This window comes from Scomber japonicus, chromosome 7 (genome assembly GCF_027409825.1).
Source record: "Scomber japonicus isolate fScoJap1 chromosome 7, fScoJap1.pri, whole genome shotgun sequence".
Taxonomy (NCBI): Eukaryota; Metazoa; Chordata; class Actinopteri; order Scombriformes; family Scombridae; genus Scomber; species Scomber japonicus.
In genome coordinates, this window is record NC_070584.1 from 7,752,470 (window position 1) to 7,772,762 (window position 20,293).

The window sequence follows — 20,293 nt, forward strand, 5'->3', positions numbered from 1 at the left end:
CTAATTTGACTGTGGTATCATAATGGGACATGTCTTAAAATCCAGACTGAACTGACTTAGTGGTTGTATGTCTTGTAATACATATTTGGACACTGTTAATATGAGGTGGTTGTATTCTGAGAAGAGAGGATATGATTTATGGTTTTGTACTTTTACCACAAGTTTTTGTGCTCAGTCCTAAACTGCTGTAACAGATGTTTGTGGACACTAAACCACAAATTGGTGTATAAAGTGTCCAGTTTTAATTTCAGCTAAATCAAACATCAACAAATGTCAAAAAATGTCTAGTTTTCTGTCTGAATAAAGCATCTAAACAGTATTTATATAACATTTGATTATCATCTGAAGCTGTTTGTCTGTTTGGTCATTTTGTTAGATACTATGTACTTGTACTTGTACTTGGCATAAAATTGAAATCTTTACAAATTTGTGCTGCTGAATGAGCCACTGTACTGAATTTAAGGTGATGATGTAGGATAAGAAATGTGAGGTTCCAGCACTGCAGTCATTGTCAATATTCAATCATATCTCCCATTTAAATATACAGTATTTTGTATTTAGATGAAACAAATATTGGAAATCATCTTTGCATAATGCATGAGATGAGCATCACGATTTGATAAATATTTCAGAAAGCCCAACCCACTAACTCAGGGATAAGCTTTTAGCTTAATGTGGTACATTTTTTGTGTTTCTCCTTGCTGCTTTCATCCCATTTACAGCCCCAAAACCTTTCAACAGTAATATTTCTTTGTCAAAACCTCTTGTAAGTCAGTCGTGTGGGGCTAAAACATTGCTGGTCTATGGCAGCAACACTAACAGATTTGTGTGTTTGCGAGATTGATTGTATTTACAGGCACTGATGGTTATTTGTTATATCCTAATAGTCAAATAAGAATCGCCAGACACAGACTGGATTTGGACAGATTTAACCACCAGTCTGACTTAATGATATGTTAACTGTAAAAACACGTCAAAAGGAAACGCCAACTGCACGATTCTACTGATTCAATTAAGGATATTTGAGCTTGTGGGTGAATTAGTGTTGCCATAAGTGCATGCTTGGGGAAGAGAAAACCTCACACCACAATGAGGAGATATCTTTCATTTACAACTCAATATTACAGACTAAATGTAAGCAAGTAAACAGCTATTGTATAATTGTGAATTACTGAGCCACAGCAAAGCTTAAGGGTTTTAAACTGCATCTCAGACCCTTTTTCTTTACAATTCCTCTGATCCTATGTCCTTTTTCCAATCTTTTATGTTGTTGCTCCATTGATTGTGTGGACTATTTTGTAGAAACTGTTTTTAAGAAGGTGAATCTTGAATTAAAGGCGCTGCATATATGCACAGTTCTCACTTATACTAGCTGATAACACCTCTGCTCAAGTTCATGGTGTTGTGGATCCTGGGAATTCTGTGAGGTCATCAAAGTGTAACATTGTGTGTTTGAAAAGGTAATAATTTAAACATTGTGACTTCAAGAGTGAACAAGTGGGAACCACATGAGTTATGTATGTGAATGCAACGCGTTTGTCTTTTTCCTGATCCCCCTTTATTGTAGAAATCATTTACAACATAAGTGACATTAATACAGTAACAGGAAACAATAAGCCATACATCTTTTAATCTGTAATACAGTGAACATGGTAATGGGGATAATAATAAAGGGTAATAATAATAATAAAGAGATAGAAAAAACAGTAGGCAATAAAACTAAAAAATATATTCTTCGGAAGCATAAAATGCTGTTTTGGGAATAAGGAATTCCCCCATTGAAACAATCATAATAATCATGTTCTTAAGGTTAAAAGCGGTGAGGAAAAGGTGTGACTTTATAGATTTGACAGTTTAAACGGGGCCAAATTGTTATTTCACAATAAAATTATAAATGTACTGATGTTTGTCCAGCTGGTGTAGAAAAGAACAAGAGTTATGTGTAACGTGAACGCACCGTCATCTGTTTTCAATGGGAAGAATGCGTTAGCCACTGCTGATTGGTTAGGACAAAAAAACCCACCCCCTTCCACGTTTTATTGGATGTAGTGAAAAATGTCCCGCCTCTCTCTCTTCCCATTGGTCCAACGGGGCAGAGTGCAGAGAACAACAAACAAGATAGGGTGAAGACCGTCGGGATGGATGCAGGTAAGCTAGATTTTTAGAGCAAAATAGTAATTTCTCTCGCTTAGCCTAGCGACAAAATATCCACAACATTGTTAGTTCACAGCTGGCAACAACTCCTCCACTCTGCCACGGAAGGATTGCCAACAAACGGCTGCCAATCCTGCGCAGACCCGTGTTGCTTTGTAGCTTTCGGTGACGTTAGCCTGCTAAAGTGATGACTAAAGCTAACTGCTAAGTAACGCTAGCCTGCTGTTGTTAAAAGCTGGTGTACTCCCGCTTTGACAGCTCGCTGTATAGCTGCACAACTCCCTGTAGGGTGGCCAAAAGCCTTCTGTGTTAATATCATGTGTTCCTGTCATGTTTTATGCTTAATAAGCTGTCTCCTGTCCTTGGTTTGACTTGTTTATGCGGCCGTTACGTTACGCCCAAAACGAGAGCTCAGACGATGCACTGTCACCATCACTACTACTACCAATAATAATGCACTTCATCCGTAACGGACTTTTAATGCGTAGTGAAACTCAAAGTGTTACAACCTTAAAAACATACAACACAATACACAAAGAAAATAATAACAGTTAGGATAAAAATAAACCTTCATTAATAAAAATGTTTAAGGCCTTTTTAAAAGAGTCTAGGGTCTGCATAGTTTCCTTTTTAGACACTTTAGCTTGTGACGTAGTTAAATCTTTTACGTGGGGGTTAAAGCCCCCCCTCTCAAAAATATGTGTCACTTCTTGTTCTTCCAGTGAAATGTTTGAGCTTCACTGTGCAGAATGAAGTATGTGTAGAGTTGAACACTAAAAGGCTGTTTTTATATTTATCTGCTGAAAGTGGAAAGTTTGTCTGAACTCGTAAGAATAAAATAAAATCAGATTTGAAGGGGCGGGGCCTACGAGCAGGATTTGTGACGTCACAAGTAATAGTTTTTCTGGTCCAGTATGCAACTTACACAAGTTAGCGGAGTTATTATTGTTTTTAAATTTTCATTTGCTTCCATTTTTATTTAGTTTTTCAGTTTGTTTCTTTATTTCAGTTTAGTTTTAGTTAGTTCAACACATGATTAAGTAGTTTTATTTTTATTTTGAGTTCAGATTTTATTTAGTATTAGTTTTTCAGGACTAAGGAGGGGAGCCTTGATTTGTAGAAGGTGAAAAGGATGAAAGAACACCAAATATGGTTTACCAAGTCATTGTTTAACAAAGGTACCATATTGTGCAAAGCCATTTTATTATTTTATTCTTTAACTATTAACAATGCTCAACCTGTAGCAGAGCTCAGTTATTACCACCTGAAGCTGAATCAAAAGCAAAACTTTAAATGGTTTAGTTCGTTTTGTATTGTTTATTATAGTTTTCGGTTTTTAAAAACTATCTGTTTTATTTTTATTTCACTTAATGTAATTATTTTTTCACTGCTAGTTTTAGTCTGTTTTTTTTTTTAAACTATAATTAACCCTGGTATGATGTGGAAACTGGAAGCCTCCAGTGCTAAAACACTGATTGTTGACTTTACAGTGAAGCAAGAGACATCTTTTAAATATATTTGCATATTTACAGACTCTGAAATTTTTTTAAACAGGGAAAATGAGTAAATGTAATTTTATGGATTTTAACAAGATAATTGAACTTTTTTTGTGGGAAAAACATATCAGACACGTTATTCTTAAAATATACTACATTTTCTAAATCTATTAAAGTCAGATTTTATGAATTTTTGATGGCATGTACCACTTTTGTATGTATCACTTTTTTCTTTCTGGTAATATTTAAAGCTGCATTAATTTGGGATACTCTGGGTGGAAAGAACATCAGTGCTGTCTATTTGGAGCTAATTTTAACCACTCACAACAAAACATAATCATTTAATTCTCATATAATGTCTAAGTTTACATCTACAAAGGTCAAACAAATGTAGTGTATAAAAATGTCAGCATTTCCCTTTGAAAGGTAGAAGTGGAAATAACTCTATACATACAGGACTTTAAAGTTGTACTGAAAGCATGTGGAACACTATAAGCCATTAGACAGCTTACATGTAGTATTCAGCAAGGCGCATTTAGTAGGTAATAACTCTCAGAGAAAACAAGCAGACTTCCTATTGCATGTCCTTCTCTCTAACTGTCAATATATCTTTATTGTTTATCTGTCTGCGTCCAAAGTAACAAACTGATAATCAGACATGTTGGTAAGCTGCCAAGCCTAGCTTTTGTCAGTGGTTATTAATATGGATGACGGTGTGTGTTGGAAAAAACCTTTTTTAAAACTTTGTATCATATTTTAAATATATGTTTATACATACCAGGGTATTATTAAAGGCACCAGCAGGCCAAAACGTTTCTCTCTTTCTTAAGAGGATCTGAGCCCTTAAATGGTTTTCTCTCTGGCTTTGAGTCACGTCATTCCAACTGCAGAGGCTAGTTGTTGCTGTGATTTCATTATATCGTCATCGCACTTTTTAACAGCACCTACTTACTGAATTATTGATGTACTCATTTAATAATAATAGTGAGAATCTTGTTATACTTCTTCAAAATCCACAAGTGCCTCAAAAAGGCAGCAACAATAAAACAGACAAGTCATAAAATTATAAGGGTTTTAAAAACAGAGAAAAGTGTATAAAATCAATTCAGTGGAGCAAAAACCAAGGAAAAGAAAAAATTAAAAGAAATAAAATGCAGTTCAAAAACATTAAAACTCAAGTCAAATCAGAAAAAAAGCCTCTCTGATAAAAATATTTTTAAAGAAGATATTCAAAAGAAATCAGAAGCTCAGCCCACCTGATTTACATTTTTCACCAATTAATATCACACGTTTATTGTACATGTTGTCATATTTATGTTATTAAAGGAGCACTCCACATATTTTATACATACATTTCAGTTTATACATCATGAAGCATCAATAGGTTAAATATGAAGTTGTTTTATGTCCATAAACTTGTAGCAACAAGCAAATAATACTATCAAGTTGCATGATGGGAAATGTAGGATCCTGTGTTTTTGAAGCGTGTCCGGCACCGGGGAATAAAAGTCAGGTTATCTCGTCCTCTGCTGCTCCAATTTCACCCATTCTTTTTTTAATCTGCCTCTCTCGAGTCCCTCAGATTTATGGGAGCACAATACTAAATCAGTAGAGGGACACTTTAAATACAAGTTTTTCCTACCTTTGCATTTTACAGGAAGTTGAAAAATGATACCTTATTTATCCCACAAGGAGGCCCAGGTTAATTTAAAGAAACAAACATTTAAAATACTAGATCTTCAGATATATTTACATGTAGAACAACCTTCCTGGAGGTGATTGGGATTCAGTGTCTTGTTCAAGGACATGTCTGCTGGTTCTCTTGTTCTGTGGCCCCGTCAGGGACACTCCATCTTTACCCCCTGTCAAAAATCTACACTGTCATCAGATGCGACAAGTGGTCAACAACATAAAAAAACCACTGGCTATTTCTCCTTGTGTAACGTCCCACAGTCTCACAGTTCTTTCACATCTCGCTCTGCAGCTACCTTGACGTACGACACACTTCGCTTCGGAGAATTTGAAGATTTTCCTGAGACCTCAGACCCTGTGTGGATCTTAGGAAAAGAATACAATGCACTCACAGGTAGGACTGTGGAGAGGAAAAATCCATGACTGAGTTGGCAGGTGTGCCCTTATCTGCGTGGATGTATTATAATATTCTGATTTCTGCTTTTCATGTAGAGAAAGATGAGATTTTATCAGATGTCACCTCACGACTGTGGTTCACGTACAGAAAAAACTTCCCTCCGATCGGTAAGTTAAAACAAAAGAGAGTGTGGAGATTTGAGTTATTTGGGTTTTCACATTTAATTATAGAAAGGGACGTCATGCTTGATCCATGACTGTGTTACAGGGGGAACAGGACCAACATCAGATACAGGATGGGGGTGTATGTTGCGTTGCGGCCAGATGATCCTAGGCGAGGCCTTGATGTGTCGACATTTAGGAAGAGGTAAGACAGATATAAGCGGGGGTCCAAAAGTCAAGTGGTGTCAGACTTTTTGGACCCCGCTGTAGATGAAACCAGATTGAATCACTGTGTGGCACTTACAGCTCTCGTCCAGCAGCGACTAGACCATACCAAACAGAGCTCGATTTAAACCGGCTCGACAACTGTCTTTTTGTTCTCAGACTGGAGATGGGCCAGAGGCCAGAAACAAAGAGAAGAGTACATCAGTATTCTCAACGCCTTCATTGACAAAAAAGACAGCTATTATTCCATCCATCAAATTGGTGAGTAGTGACCGTCAAACATTTCTAATTATATCGAGGGCTCACTCAGACAGTCCAGAAAGAGTTTGCATAAAACTGATTCTTTCTTATTTTGTGCTTTAATTCTGCAGCTCAAATGGGAGTTGGAGAGGGGAAGCCTATAGGCCAGTGGTATGGACCAAACACAGTCGCCCAGGTTCTAAAGTAAGTACTGTAAAGAAGCTGAGAGTTTCAATGTGTCCAGATAGAGTTTAGAGCTGCAGATAATGATTATTTATATCATGGAATATCTTCAATGTAAAATATTGTGAAAAATGCCGTCACAAGTTTCCTGGGCCTTGGTTTGACCAAAGTACAGTTGAAAACCTGACATATATTTATTGTACAGTTATATAAAACTGAGATAAACAGCTGATCCACTCATTTGAGAAAGGTGGACTTTCTTAACTTAAAAAAAACTGATGTTAACATTCAGTATTTCTCACCAGAACAGTGTGTGTGGCTCCTTGAGGTCTAATAAATGAGTTGGATACATTTCCTTTCACTGAAAATTTGCAAATCCCTTTAAAAAGAAAACATATTTCATGTTTACTAGCTTGTGCAATCATGTGCACAACACAAACAAAATGGGGACCCATCTGTGAAAACATTGCTCTACAGCACCACCAGTGGCCAAAAATTCTACAAGTTACTTTTTAATCACTTATCAAGCTGTTGCAAAGTCTGTGAATCTTTGTGGTTTCAAAGCTCTCACACATCTGCAGATGTACATTTCGACGTCTCGGCTTACACAGTCTGTCTGACAGGTTTTATAAAAGTACACAAAACGAACAATGGAGTCTGACACATGTGTAAACTCTAAAAGCTCATCAGCCTGAACAGCAATGTTTCACTGAATGTAAAAAACAAGACAAGAGGCGGTCAGTGGAGGCAGAACAGCACTTTGCTTGTGTTGACATTCCCACATAAACAAGTGTCTGCTCAGTAAAACTCCATCCAGTCAGCCTGATTCAGACACACACACACACACACACACACACACACACACTGAGAGGCATTTAGTTGCTTGTATTGCATCATATTTTACTGCCTGGTCTCAGTTTCCTCCACGTATTGACGTCCTGCTGTCAAACAATGAACAAAGAAGATAAGACTGAGGAGATTTTAAAAACAATCTAAATAAGCGTGCTTCAGTCTTGATGTCCTGTGTTGTTTTTCAGGAAGCTGGCGGTGTTCGACACATGGAGCAGATTAGTTGTACACGTGGCGATGGACAACACCGTGGTCATCGAGGAGATCAGTGAGTGCAGTCGTGTCGAAACTTCAGTGTTTGGAGGTTTTTTGACACTGTTATCATATCATCATTGGCAAAAGCAGATTAAACAATACTCTGGTTAAACTGGAGTTTCCTAATAACAAAGACAGTCTTTTGATACTTCACATGCAAATAGTTCAACATGAAAATAGAAAGATGTTAGAGTGGAAAACGTCCATCATATTGATTGTTGTCTCTGTTGAAATACAAGTGGAAGCAGCTGATTGGCCAGAGTCATGAATTTTCCATCTGTGAAGTTTTGTTTTGACAATGGTGTTTTTTGTGATTATTTTGTCACTGCAGAGCTTCTTTGTATGCCTTGGCTGGATGCTGCGGGGGCCTGTGGTGAGTCAGAGGGAGTGGGGGAGCTCAATGGCTGCCTGGAGGGTGCGTGTGCCCTGTCTGAGGAGGAGACGGCTCTGTGGAAACCTCTCGTCCTGCTCATTCCCCTCAGGCTGGGCCTGAGTGATATAAATGAGGCCTACATCGAAACCCTAAAGGTGAGACTTCATCATGTATACTCATATTGTGATGTATATTCATACAATAATTCCCCAGTCACAAAGAGTATAAGTTATGAATTGACTATTATTTACCAGAAATATGGGTATCGTCAGCTTCCAGAGATATGAAGCTTACTTGAGATAGCTGTAACCCAACACAGTTGAAATCTAGTTCTTAATAACTGTAATGACCGCATTGGATGGTGAGTCAGACTTAAAATTAGTGCTTCATCAGCTGCACCGTCACACAGCAGTAACATAGCCAGCTGGTTTCAAATCAGGATGCACCATTAAAACTGAACAAATGTCTTTTCTAGTGAAGACTAGTAATATGTGAAACCGTTGTTAGGAAACAGCTGTGTCACCGGTAGACATCATTTACAGATATGTAAATGAAGTCATTGTAGCATCACAAGCTGTTTTATAAAAATAAAAATATAAATATAAATTAAACTTTGCTTTCAATTCTTTGTGAATATACCATATTATTACCAGTCAAACATAATACATGTTTTCTCATTAAAGAGAATGACCAAACTTTTGAGTGGTACTGCAGAAACAACTAGTAATATTCATGCAGTTTACAGTGAGAGTATGCTAAATGATCTGACACTATTTAGTCTAACGTTATACATATATAGTATTAACATATATATGATATATTGGGTTTTTTATTAGAATTTTTCAAAAAGTGTCAGGTCCAATATGTCCACCTATTTCCAATTTGCTCTTCAATCTAAGTGGTTTCCTATATGAACAAGCTAACGTTAGTTTAGTAACATTAAGTTACCCAACAGTTACATGTGGCAGTTAGTAGTAGTGAATGTAGAAACAGCTAATCTCTACATAGGAACTAGTTTGTGTGGTGCAACTGGTTTTAATTTAGTGATGTGTAAATTTCCACTTTAGTAATCACGTTATCTATTACGAGGCTAACTAGTTTGAACTACAACCAGTCCCTGATGTTCACCATGATGTTTGGTCAGTAATGAGGACGTTGCAACAGTCACTGCATGCTTTTTGAGCCAGACTACGTGCTGTCACTTACGCAAAGACAAACCTGTCATTATGTAATGTTGGGTGACAGACAGATGTGACTAACACTGTGTGCAGCTCCTTGTTGACTCCAAATATGATTTTGTTCAGGAAACAGTCCTGATATTTCTTTATCTGTTTGTTAACAATTTGAGCAATATTTTGAAACATAGAATATGTAAAATAAAGAGTGAGATATACACAGAATAACCTGGGGTAATGCATGTTAATCTAAATAGCATCAAATGATTCAAGTTCAGACACCGGAGTCCATGATGCTACATCAACCTCCTGGGTGTTATTTTTGATGTTAATTTGTTCATAGTGCAAACATGTCTAAATAAAATGGAGCTAAACTTAAACAAAAGCACTAATATAAAGTATAAGTTGTAGTAAATTGGCTAATAAATGCTATTTAAATGAGCTCTGAGGCACATTCAGCTGCAGCCGGGGTGAGATAAACCCTCTCGTCTCTTTCCACAGCAATGCTTCATGCTGCCTCAGTCCCTGGGTGTTATTGGGGGAAAACCCAACAGTGCCCATTACTTCATTGGTTATGTCGGTATGTCTCGTCTCTGTGTTTGTGAAATAAACGCCCGGATCACGCTCACCATATTGATTTCACTACCTCGAAGAGAACAACCTCATCTTGAACGCATCCTGTCTTTCCTCATCAGGGGAGGAGCTCATCTACTTAGACCCGCACACCACGCAGCCCGCGGTGGAGCCGTATGAAGACAGCCAGGTCCCTGATGAGACATACCATTGTCAGCACCCGCCCTGCCGCATGCACATCTGTGAACTGGACCCATCCATCGCAGCGGTAGGAATGCTAGAGACAAAGCGTTTTCTATCTCAAAACTAAAGCTTATTGTTAAAAATATGAATGTGAGCAGGCTGAAAATGTTGACACTACTCAGATGTTCCATAGCTGATTGTATTCTGGACTCTGCCAGGGTTTCTTCTGCAGAACAGAGGACGAGTTTGATGACTGGTGTATGCGTATAAGAAGGGTACGTCTCAGCAAACACTACTCTTTTTGTTGCTCCTTTGAATAAAGCGTTACTTTTCATGTACAGTATAGAGGAATCTGTACATGTTAACATTGAAGTTCTTCTCTTCTAGCTCTCCTGCAACAGAGGGGGCTTGCCTATGTTTGAACTGGTAGACAGTCAGCCTTCTCACATGGTCAGCGTGGACGCCCTTAACCTTACTCCTGGTAAATAAACAGCACACGATCAGCAGATTACACGCCAGCAAACTCTGTTAATGTATTTTAACGTTGTGTTGTTTTTCCACGCTAACGTTCCCTTTGCAGATTTCTCCGACTCGGACAGGTTGGAACGGTTCTTTGACTCGGAAGACGAGGAGTTTGAGATCCTTTCCTTGTGAGGAACATTACGAACAATGATTTACTGTTCTCGACAGCGGGCGGAAGCTTCTCTCTCTCTTCTCTGTATCAGAAGGGAAGCTTGAGTGGATGAACATTTCTGGAGAACTCTTGAGCCGGTCCAGCTCCGATGGGTGTGTAGTTCAGCGTGTGTCACACAGCGTTCCTTCTCAACAGCCTCTCTGAATGCTCTCTGTATCCGACATTGAGACTGCCTGGTGGAAGCCGTAGCAGGAGCTCAGGATCAATTCTGTATGCACATCTTCACATACATGTGTTTCCATTTTCAAGTCTTAACACTTTAAATGTTTATTCTGAAGTGATATGGTGCCTTTCCCTGACTCCATAAGTTAAAAAAAAAATTGCCATAACAGTTTTATGTTGTATAGACACATAATGGTTCATGATGCCCATGGCTTATGCGGTTTGTCACTAACTGAAATCTGTAACAGCCTGTAATGAAACCAAATTTAGTCAGACGAGTTGTATTAATTGCAAAGTATCCTTGCCAAGTCTAAAACATATACACTAGTTCATTTGAAGATTATTTATTTACTCGACACAATATGTAGACAGGTGAAAGAATAGACATGTAAAAGGATTCAAAAATAAAAATCAAACTCTGACATTTGACAATCGTATATGTCTTCGATTTTGAGAAGGTGGGATTAATTAGAAACACAGGCATTCATTTCTTTAAACTGGAGCTACATAATGAATGTAATGTGCAGAAGAGTCAGAGCTACACTTGAGAGGGTAATATACAAAATGGCAAAACGTTACTAGCTGAGATGCAATGTGGAAGTTCTACAGAGAATAGTTTTAAGTCCGCGTCCAGAGCTGTCCGAGTGGCAGGTTCTGAGCTGTGTTGATGGCGTTATTGGTATGGTTTGCAATGTTCTTGTGCACGTCCTCGACACTCTGAGAAGCGTCAATGATCTGCAACAGACAATTAAGATTGTGAGATATTCGGGATTTAATCAACGCCTTTGGATAAACTTTCTATCCAGATTTACTTCACACCCACCTGCCAGTTGACCGAAGGATCCTTCATCAGCTGTTCAAATTTCTGTTGAACCGCTTTCTGGAAGGCGCTGGTCTCGTATCTCTCCTCTCCAAACTGACCTCTGAGAGCGGCCTCGGCGGGGCTGAGCTGCAGAAACATGACGAGGTCCGGCTTCGGCAGACCCACATCAGGCTGCTTGCACCAGTCCAGACAGAAACCCTGGAGGAGGAGATGAACATAAATTGATGTGTCTCTCCTCTCAAACACACATTATATGCAAGGTTTAAAAGGCTGATAAAAACACTCACTGGCTTGGCGCTGGTGAAAGCAGCTCCAGAGAAAGCGTACCGATCTACAACCAGAGTGGTGCCCTGCTCCAGCTTCTTCTTCATTAAAGGCCTGTGAGTTGGAACAACGCCAGAGCATGTCAGTCTAGGCTAATGATAAAAGAATACATTTGCAAATACATTTACCTTAGGTTATGTACATTTAATGGTTACAGCTGGTGATATTCAATACCATCAGAAGACCGGAAATGACCATTAGCACCTGTGTTAATGCTGTCAGGCGGTTTTTCCTTTATAGGTGGAAGTGAGCATATATATAGTTTTATTTTTCAATGAGTTCTATGGCACAGGAATAATATCTATCAGGCTTTGGTTACACATGAGCAGAATCAATTCATTGTTTTTGCTTTGTTTTTTGCATTTAATGAGCAGGTGTTACGTGCTCAGGACTGCAGACGCCTTACTCGGAAAGGTCTGCCCACATCCTAGCACAATGCAGCATGATGCCACATTAAATTAATGGAGTTTGTGGTCCTCAAAGCAACGAAAAGTTAGACAGGACAATGCACGATTTCACTGCTAACAGATCTCATGGGAACTATTTCTTTATGATGACAATGAGTCAGTGAGATAGGTAGATTATCTGGATGTACAAGTTGCAGTTAGGTGTTTGAAACTTCCACTTCTTTGATCATCATAAAGCAAAACTGCATGTACCTCCACTGTACTGACGTGGCAGATGTCTCATAACCTGGTCAACAAAAAGAAAGCAAAAACTTTCTGAATGACTACTAGACACCACTTGGCGGGAAGTGGAAACGTGTATTTTTGTTAATAGATGACTGGCTCTTTAAAGTACTGTCATAGTGTCATTCTTAATACAACTTTAACTTAAATGTATTGCTGAGTGTCAGACGTTAAATGTACTTTTACTGTACTGAAGTGAAACACCATGAGGTATAAACAGTGTGAGGGTCTTACACCAGTTCCCAGCGGTTTGCAGAGAACAGCAGGTGAACAGTGTGATCCTCCAGGTCGCTCTTCTTCTCCAGATAAGAACTGATCAGCTGCCCGATGGTCGTGCTCCTGTCTGGGACCACAACACAAACAATTAACGCTACATTTTAAAGGAAAACCTTCTCCACACAACACCAGAGCACGGAGGCTGAAACTGACATCCAAACCACGGCTAAGTTAACTACATTAGAGTGGACAACAAAAGGCAGGCCTCACCGGGAAACCTCATCATCTCCACCGGCTGTCCGTTCTGTTGCAGCGCCTGGACCAGTTTATTACACTGCGTAGTTTTCCCGGCTCTGTCCACTCCCTCCAGCACGATAAGAGCTCCTCTTTTACACGCCATTACAGCCGACTGCTTTGTTAAATAGTTTACAGAAGGTAAAAAAGGAGCAGAGTTTTCCCTGTAAATGTCAAAGTGAAAAGGCACTGTTTGCGCGCCATTCACTGTCAACACGGATGTACGAATGCGGATATCCGGTCTGGACATCACCCGCATTCCGTAAAGACCCGCCCTACTCTGCCTCTGATTGGCTAGTACTCATTGCTTTCGTGATGTTAGGTTTAGATATGAGGAGTGCCATGATTGGCTTAGAGTAAAAATATCACGGCCAAAATAAAATAAAAGCCAATTAGAAGAGGAGTAGAGCGGGTCTTCTCAGAATGTGGGTGGGAAAAATCACGCTCATTGACTACAAAGTTTACATCTATAGGCCTACAGAATATTATATATTAGGCTAATTAATTTATTTCATATTACTTCTATTTCATAAACTCACTTTTGACATAACACAATTAGCTTATACACAATGATATATTACACATGTATTTTCTTTTATAACACTTAATTATATAGGTTTTACTATTTTATCATTTTACTCCTTTCATGCTCTTTTTGAACAGTTTAACACATTTGTCGTGAAAAATGGAAAAAGGGGGAAAATAATCCCACACAATACATACAAAAAATACAGTATATTTTGATATCTTTTAATACCACAATGAAATCTTTACATTTTCTTAATTTTCCTTAAAGTGTAGGTAAAAAACAGTTTAACACATTTATTATCCTTATTAGTACAAGAAGTTTGATGTTGGTTCTTTTTACAATCAAAGATACAAAAAAGTCCTGGGTTGATAAAAGGAGCCAATGGTATTGACAGCTGGTAGCTGTGTAGTATTTATGGAGTTATTTTAGTTTTTTAGTTGGTCATCGCTCACCTTATTTGTTAGCAAATATTTAAAGGACAACATTAAAACTTCTATCCAAGGTAGGTCCATGTTTTTACCACAAGCTCAACATGACATTCAGAATATGCAACTTTTTATTTAAGTGTTCTTCTTGTTATGAGAGCACAATGAAAACTATTTCTTATCAGCATTCAACTACAAGGCCTACAAGGTTTAGACTACATACCAGTGGCTTGTAGTTGTCGTGTGATAATTCTTGGTTAAATGTTGAGATGCTTGAATCCTACTATAATCAGTGCAGGGGAAGAGAGCCATCTAGCTTTTAATATGGACAGAAAACACCAGGAATATGTTTTTAGATTGAAGGACCAATTAAAGAAGCCCACCAGAAAACCCATTGAAATGAGACATCAGCAATCAGCTGTTCATCTAATGTACTATTAAGCGTGGAACACTCTTGTCAAATTAATTGTTACTACTTATTTATGTTGAACATAGACAAGGCCTGAATTAGAAGGCCTTTTTTAAAGACTGCCACCTGCTGCTGGCAAAGGGTATTGCACTATTTTGAAGTGAAACCCACTGTTCCTTTTCATTGTGACTGAACTGCATGAGACAACTGCCGAGAATAATGGTTCATTTATTACACACAGTCTCTTTATTATGACAGTAACGTTGAGTCAGGATTCACAGCATCCATCAGTTACATGTCACACTTTGCTCTTGTGGCAGTGTTTTAGAGCATCCTTCAAGGCTTCCAGCACCATGTCAACATTGGGCTTGCTGCTGTTACATCCCATCAGTCCCACACGCAGCACCTGAAAAACCAAAGACATCAGGGATTTAAACCACAGAGTCTACAGGAATAGAAAGGTACTCAGTATTTTTCAATTTTTCCTCATACCAAGCCAACTGATGGTCCAAGACCTCCAGAAATCTCTAAATTATGTGTTTTCATGATGTAGGTTGTGATCTCTTTCCAGTCATATCCATGAGGAGCAACAATAGTCGTAACTGTAGGCAGCCTCGCTGTCTGTAACAACCATTAAATTCAGAATTAGTACATTTTCTCCTTTAATGATATTGTGTCTATAGGTTGTCACTACAGGTTATTATAATAATTTCATGGTTATACTGAAACTCGAAACTCACTTTGTCTTTCACAAAAAGTTTGAGACCCATGCTCTCCAGGCCAGCATGGAAATACTCCACCACCTTTTCATGTCTCTCCCATGAATTTTCCAGACCCTTAAATTTACAACATGTATATAAAGGCACACAGTCAAAATATTATAAAATATCAGTTTTTGCTCAATCCATATTTCCATTTTGTAAAAATTAATTTAAAATATGTTTTTGTTAGAAGTCAGTAAGACAAAATCCCACTCTGCAGATCTCATTCCTCATCATGTTTAGCCATACTTCTATATTACTACAAAAGCAAAGTGTTGCTACAGCAGTCTTTAGCTTATGAAAGTCATTTTGCTTGAATACTTGCTCAATTTCCAAAGAAAAAGCTAGTCACTGGCTAATTCATACTGTACTGTATATACAAACTATACATACTATATGCCCTGTTATGTAGGACTGTTGGCATTGAAGTACTACCTAATACTCTGTGAAATCTAAATACTTCTTTACATAACATGTCCCACCTCTCCCACAAGGATAGCAAGGCTCTCCCTCAGGGCGTAAAAAGCAGAGATTGGGCCTGTATGGTGATATCTGTAGAGAGGAAATGAAAAAGACATGATATACAGTAATTGTGCAAGTATGGCTAAAAATGAGACCACTGTTTGAAATGTAATCAGTTCCTGTATGTAGGGCAAAAAAAAGGTCTTACACTCTTGATGGCTTGTCATCACATCCCCAGTAGTTTGCAAGCCAGTTCAAATCCAAGAAAAATGACACAGGTTTTGTCCTTCGGTTGAATATTTTCTTGCTGTGGACAAATTGAGACTTAGATACAAATGTTACACATATTTCAACTTATAACTTAAAGATATTCTAGTTACATTTCTCACCATGCTCTTTCACTGAAGGAGATGGGTGCTGTACCCGGTGGAGCATTCAGAACCTTTTGAGAGCCTGTATACAGGATGTCTATCTCTGCAAGTACAAGCATCCACAAAACAAATCTGAGTTTGGTGTCATCAGCAGATAATGTAACACTGTACAGACATGTTTAATGTGTCCATAAGCTGCAGCTTGCAGAAGAAAAACTGGAAATATTTGGAAGGATTTAATACTAAACCTTGCTGGTCCATGTACAAAGGCGCTCCTCCAATTGAAGCCACAGAGTCAACAAGCAATAAGCAGTTATACCTGTCAGGACAAATCATGACACAGCGATCATGTGCCTGTCTTTGTTACAGATGCATGATGACAAAGATATGAGCGTCGCTTCTTACTTGTGGCACAGCTGTCCAATGCCATCTAAAGGATGTAGGACTCCTGTAGAGGATTCTCCATGTGTGAGGAAGAACAGCACCGGCCTGTATTTCGATAAGGCCTGTGATGAAATAACAGCTGATCAAATGGACTGGATTTATGACAGAAGGTTGATTTGAGTAACTCGGTAACTGGAGTGTCAGGTAACATCACCTGCTCAATTTCTTCATTAGTGAGGAAGCCACCAGGAGGCGCCACAACAGTATTTACTCTGGCACCTGATGGATTGACAGGGATGATTTTTTGTTATTGAATCGCTTCAGAGTTAATTCTATCATTTGTTGCCGATTTTAAATGATGAGGCCGGAGATATGTTGTGTGTTTCTTATTGTCAATAAATCCCATGAAAAGATCAAAATCAACACTTAATTGATACAATGTATTATCTATGTCGTGTAGTTCTGATCTTATTCCTTGGTGCTACAGAGCTCCTTTCTTGTTCAAAAACGATTAAAAACACACCAATGCACTGGATGACATGTTTTCCTCTGTATTTGGCACTGTAGTTTATTTTGGCTCAGTCCCACATACGTCATCTTGCTGCTGTAAATAGTCAGAGGGAGAACCAAATGTGTGTACATCCACAGCTGAAAATAGTCCCCTACAAAAATGCAATATCTTTTTCTCTAAGAGTAAAAAAACTGCAATGCCCAGCTATTTTGGGAAATTCCTGAGCCTTTTAAAAATGAGGCTATATATATGTGGCTTGTTTTTAAAGAGTGATTGAAGTCAGAAAATCTGGAGAGACAGACTAACACAGTGTTGGTTTTGGTCTTTTCATGGGATTTGTCGACAGTATGAAAAATACAGGACAACACCAGCCTTTTCCTGTCAGATACCTATCCTCTCTGCCATGTCTGCTGCTCGCTCTCCCCATATGCCGTTCACTGCGGTCAGCACACTCTCCCCAGGCTCCACTGCGTTGAAGATGGCACACTCCATTGCAGTGTGGCCGGTGCCACTCACAGCTAAAGTCATGCTGTTCTTTGTCTGGAACATGTACTGGATCCCACTCTTGATGTCATTCATTATCTGTAACGAGCATTGTTATTGGTGAGTAGCAGGCTGAGTGTGGGCCTACATGAAACCTATCAGGGCTCCAACCAGAGGCAATTTTAGACCATTTTTAGAGGTGCTCAAGCAGCCTAAATTTGATCTCAGCTCCCCTAAAAATAATAATTATTGTTTTTTTTAACAGTTGCAGATCATTGTATATCAATTTCTCATTAGGAGCTGAGCCCCCCTAAAGGTCTGATCCTAGAATCGCCCCTGGCTCCAACTAATAGTCATTTTCATTAATGATTAATTTGGTCTATTAAATGTCAGAAAATTGTGAAAACCGTCAATCACAAAGTCCAAGTTGAGTTATGTGATAGCTTGTTTAGTCTGACCAACAATCAAAAGCCCAAATATACTCAGGTTACTATCATACAAGACAAAACACCCAGAAAATGGCAATTTAATTGTTACTAATTTAATTTATGCCAGTGGACTAATTGATTAATCAACTGATGGTTTCAGCTCTACTACCCTTTAAATTTGTCTCATCATGAGCAAACTTGAAATCAGATAATCAAATGTGTAAATGTTTAATTTATCTCCATGCAGGCTCACACATGGAAAATGGAAGGGTCTGAGAAAAGTGGACCTAAACTTCAAAGTGTGCTCTCTCTCGTCCTCTCTGTACATACACACACACACACACACACACTAATCGCTAATTTAAAAAAAAGAAAACATTAATTAAAATGGCATGCATGGCTTGGCCGCAGTTTCAAAGAGATGTTATTCAGTTACAGCTAACAGGATGTGGGGCAGAATGTAACGTTGAAGTTCATGTCTCTTTCTGTGCACCACGGAGATGTTGAAACCACTCCGTTTTGTCACAGAGAGAAGCAAAAATGTTTTATTTTTACAATGCCAAGTGTAAATAATGATTGTTTTCCACTTATGTCAGTCTGTTGGACACAAACTACACCATCTGTATTAAAGCCACCAAGTTACCTCAAATATCTCTGGGTGCATGTGTCCAATAACAGGATTGGCTCCGGCCAGCAAGATCCGTGAAGGAACGTTTGAAGGTCCCGGTCCAAACATGTGACGATAAGGAACAGCCAGCGGTTTCTGCAGGCGTTTTGGTGGAGGTACAGAGAGGGACGACATGTTTCCAGCACTGTGACGAATGCAGTAAAATCACAAAGAGCTTTGAAAGAGGGTGAAGTAAAGCTTTAGCTGTGCACACCCCCTCTGTCTGACCAGTGAGTCTTCAGGTCAGGAGCCTATCACAACATACCCTGGTTTTATCTCCTTGTTCTTCTGTCAACACTGGCTGCTTTCTGTGCACAGTGAGCCCAGGTAGCGTGATAGTTTTCCGCTTTTAAAGATAAGGAATTCTCCAAACATGTCCCCAATCATTGTTAATTATTGACCACTGACTCTCCAGAGTGTTGAGCTTAACTGTTACACTGCTATGCTTTAGAAAGTGACAGTGTTACAGGCTGAATCCACAACACACATTCAAATACATTCTTCAACTTATATTTTAAATCCATTATATAACAGTTTATGGAAAATGTATATAAGCTCAAACAGTGTTGGAAGGTATAAAACATTGTTATATTAGCAGATTCTTTATGTTTTGGTGAGAATGGTGAAGATAAAGAAAAAGATATAAGACAAATGTCATCAATGGTGTTGCTTCCTCAAAAGGTATACTGTAGAACTGGATATTTTTAAAATGTTATCCACAAGATCCTGCATCCACTATCAGAACTCATGAGAAATATATTCCACAGGCTGAAGAGAAACATCACTAACAGAAACAAACTGACAAAAATAACACATGCCGCATCCAAGATAATTAACCATCCCACACCCAACCTCACCAAGCTCAACCACAGAGCAGTCACACGCCTCGCACAAGCAATAACTAACGACCCGGATCACCCTCTCTACCCCTCACTTCACACTGCTGCCGTCTGGTCACAGATACAGGACTCTGAGATGGAGACGGGCACTCTTCAGCAAGAGCTTGGTCCCGTCTGCCATCTCAGCACTCAATAACCTCCCCCAATAACCCCATATGGACCCAGCCCTCCTCAGTGTGATATATGTGGTGGTGTTTGTGCAGTGTGTGTGTACTTATATGTTCTCAATGTTTGGTATAGCGGGTGTGTATATGTATATTGTTTGTGACAGATTGTGAAAACGAATTTCCCCTTGGGACAATATCTATCTATCTATCTATCTATCTATCTATCTATCTATCTATCTATCCATCTATCCATCTATCCATCTATCTATCTAAGAGCTTTACTTTGAGATGGAGATCTGAAAACTTGACCTTTACTGTTTTGGCCTCTTGTGTGGATCCACACTGATTAGGCATAGTATAAACCTAGCCTGAAAAGACTTATATCATCATGCGTACACATATCATCTTGGTGTCATTTTCTTTGCAGTTATAAGTTGAGAAGTTTCAGTAGTTTTCTTCAACTGAAGAAAGGCTCTTTTTGGTTCATAATTGGCTTTTAAGTCCATTTCCTGATACTGTTATGGGCTCTTAACTGCCTGTTAAGTGTTTGCAGTTCTATTACAAATGAATTGCGATGTGAAAAGTTTTCGGTAATAAAATATAATGAATAGCACGCAGTGGGAGTGAGATTATTGAGGGGAAAACAACATGGTGCGCTTTTATCACCCGAATCAGTCAAAAACAATGACGCAGATATGG

The 20,293-nt window shown here is 38.7% G+C and overlaps 3 protein-coding genes across 4 annotated transcripts; 1 reads left to right on the forward strand and 2 right to left on the reverse strand.

Moving 5' to 3' along the window:
* Positions 1-2,113: 2,113 nt before the first annotated feature.
* On the forward strand, positions 2,114-11,234 carry atg4b (autophagy related 4B, cysteine peptidase). Of its 2 annotated transcripts, none has more exons than XM_053322173.1 (13): positions 2,114-2,148; positions 5,635-5,736; positions 5,835-5,906; positions 6,007-6,105; positions 6,285-6,386; positions 6,497-6,569; positions 7,586-7,665; positions 7,984-8,180; positions 9,702-9,780; positions 9,896-10,041; positions 10,175-10,231; positions 10,344-10,437; positions 10,537-11,234. In XM_053322173.1, exons 1-13 carry the CDS (start codon positions 2,139-2,141, stop codon positions 10,608-10,610), a joined length of 1,185 nt encoding a protein of 394 aa, XP_053178148.1. In that variant the 5' UTR covers positions 2,114-2,138; the 3' UTR covers positions 10,611-11,234. The 2 variants fall into 2 exon arrangements, with proteins under 2 accessions (XP_053178148.1, XP_053178147.1); XM_053322172.1 differs by having other exon boundaries at positions 10,344-10,436; positions 10,524-11,234.
* On the reverse strand, positions 11,141-13,360 carry dtymk (deoxythymidylate kinase (thymidylate kinase)). Its single transcript, XM_053322174.1, has 5 exons — positions 13,135-13,360; positions 12,883-12,991; positions 11,923-12,013; positions 11,636-11,833; positions 11,141-11,547 (listed from the first exon to the last, which is right to left on the reverse strand). The coding sequence occupies exons 1-5, from the start codon at positions 13,262-13,264 to the stop codon at positions 11,431-11,433; spliced, it is 645 nt and encodes a 214-aa protein (XP_053178149.1). The 5' UTR covers positions 13,265-13,360; the 3' UTR covers positions 11,141-11,430.
* A 1,384-nt stretch (positions 13,361-14,744) lies between these two features.
* agxta (alanine--glyoxylate and serine--pyruvate aminotransferase a) lies at positions 14,745-18,902 on the reverse strand. Its single transcript, XM_053322218.1, has 11 exons — positions 18,565-18,902; positions 17,400-17,592; positions 16,714-16,778; positions 16,521-16,621; positions 16,364-16,434; positions 16,134-16,218; positions 15,953-16,051; positions 15,765-15,834; positions 15,262-15,357; positions 15,014-15,142; positions 14,745-14,927 (listed from the first exon to the last, which is right to left on the reverse strand). The coding sequence occupies exons 1-11, from the start codon at positions 18,721-18,723 to the stop codon at positions 14,820-14,822; spliced, it is 1,176 nt and encodes a 391-aa protein (XP_053178193.1). The 5' UTR covers positions 18,724-18,902; the 3' UTR covers positions 14,745-14,819.
* Positions 18,903-20,293: the final 1,391 nt, after the last annotated feature.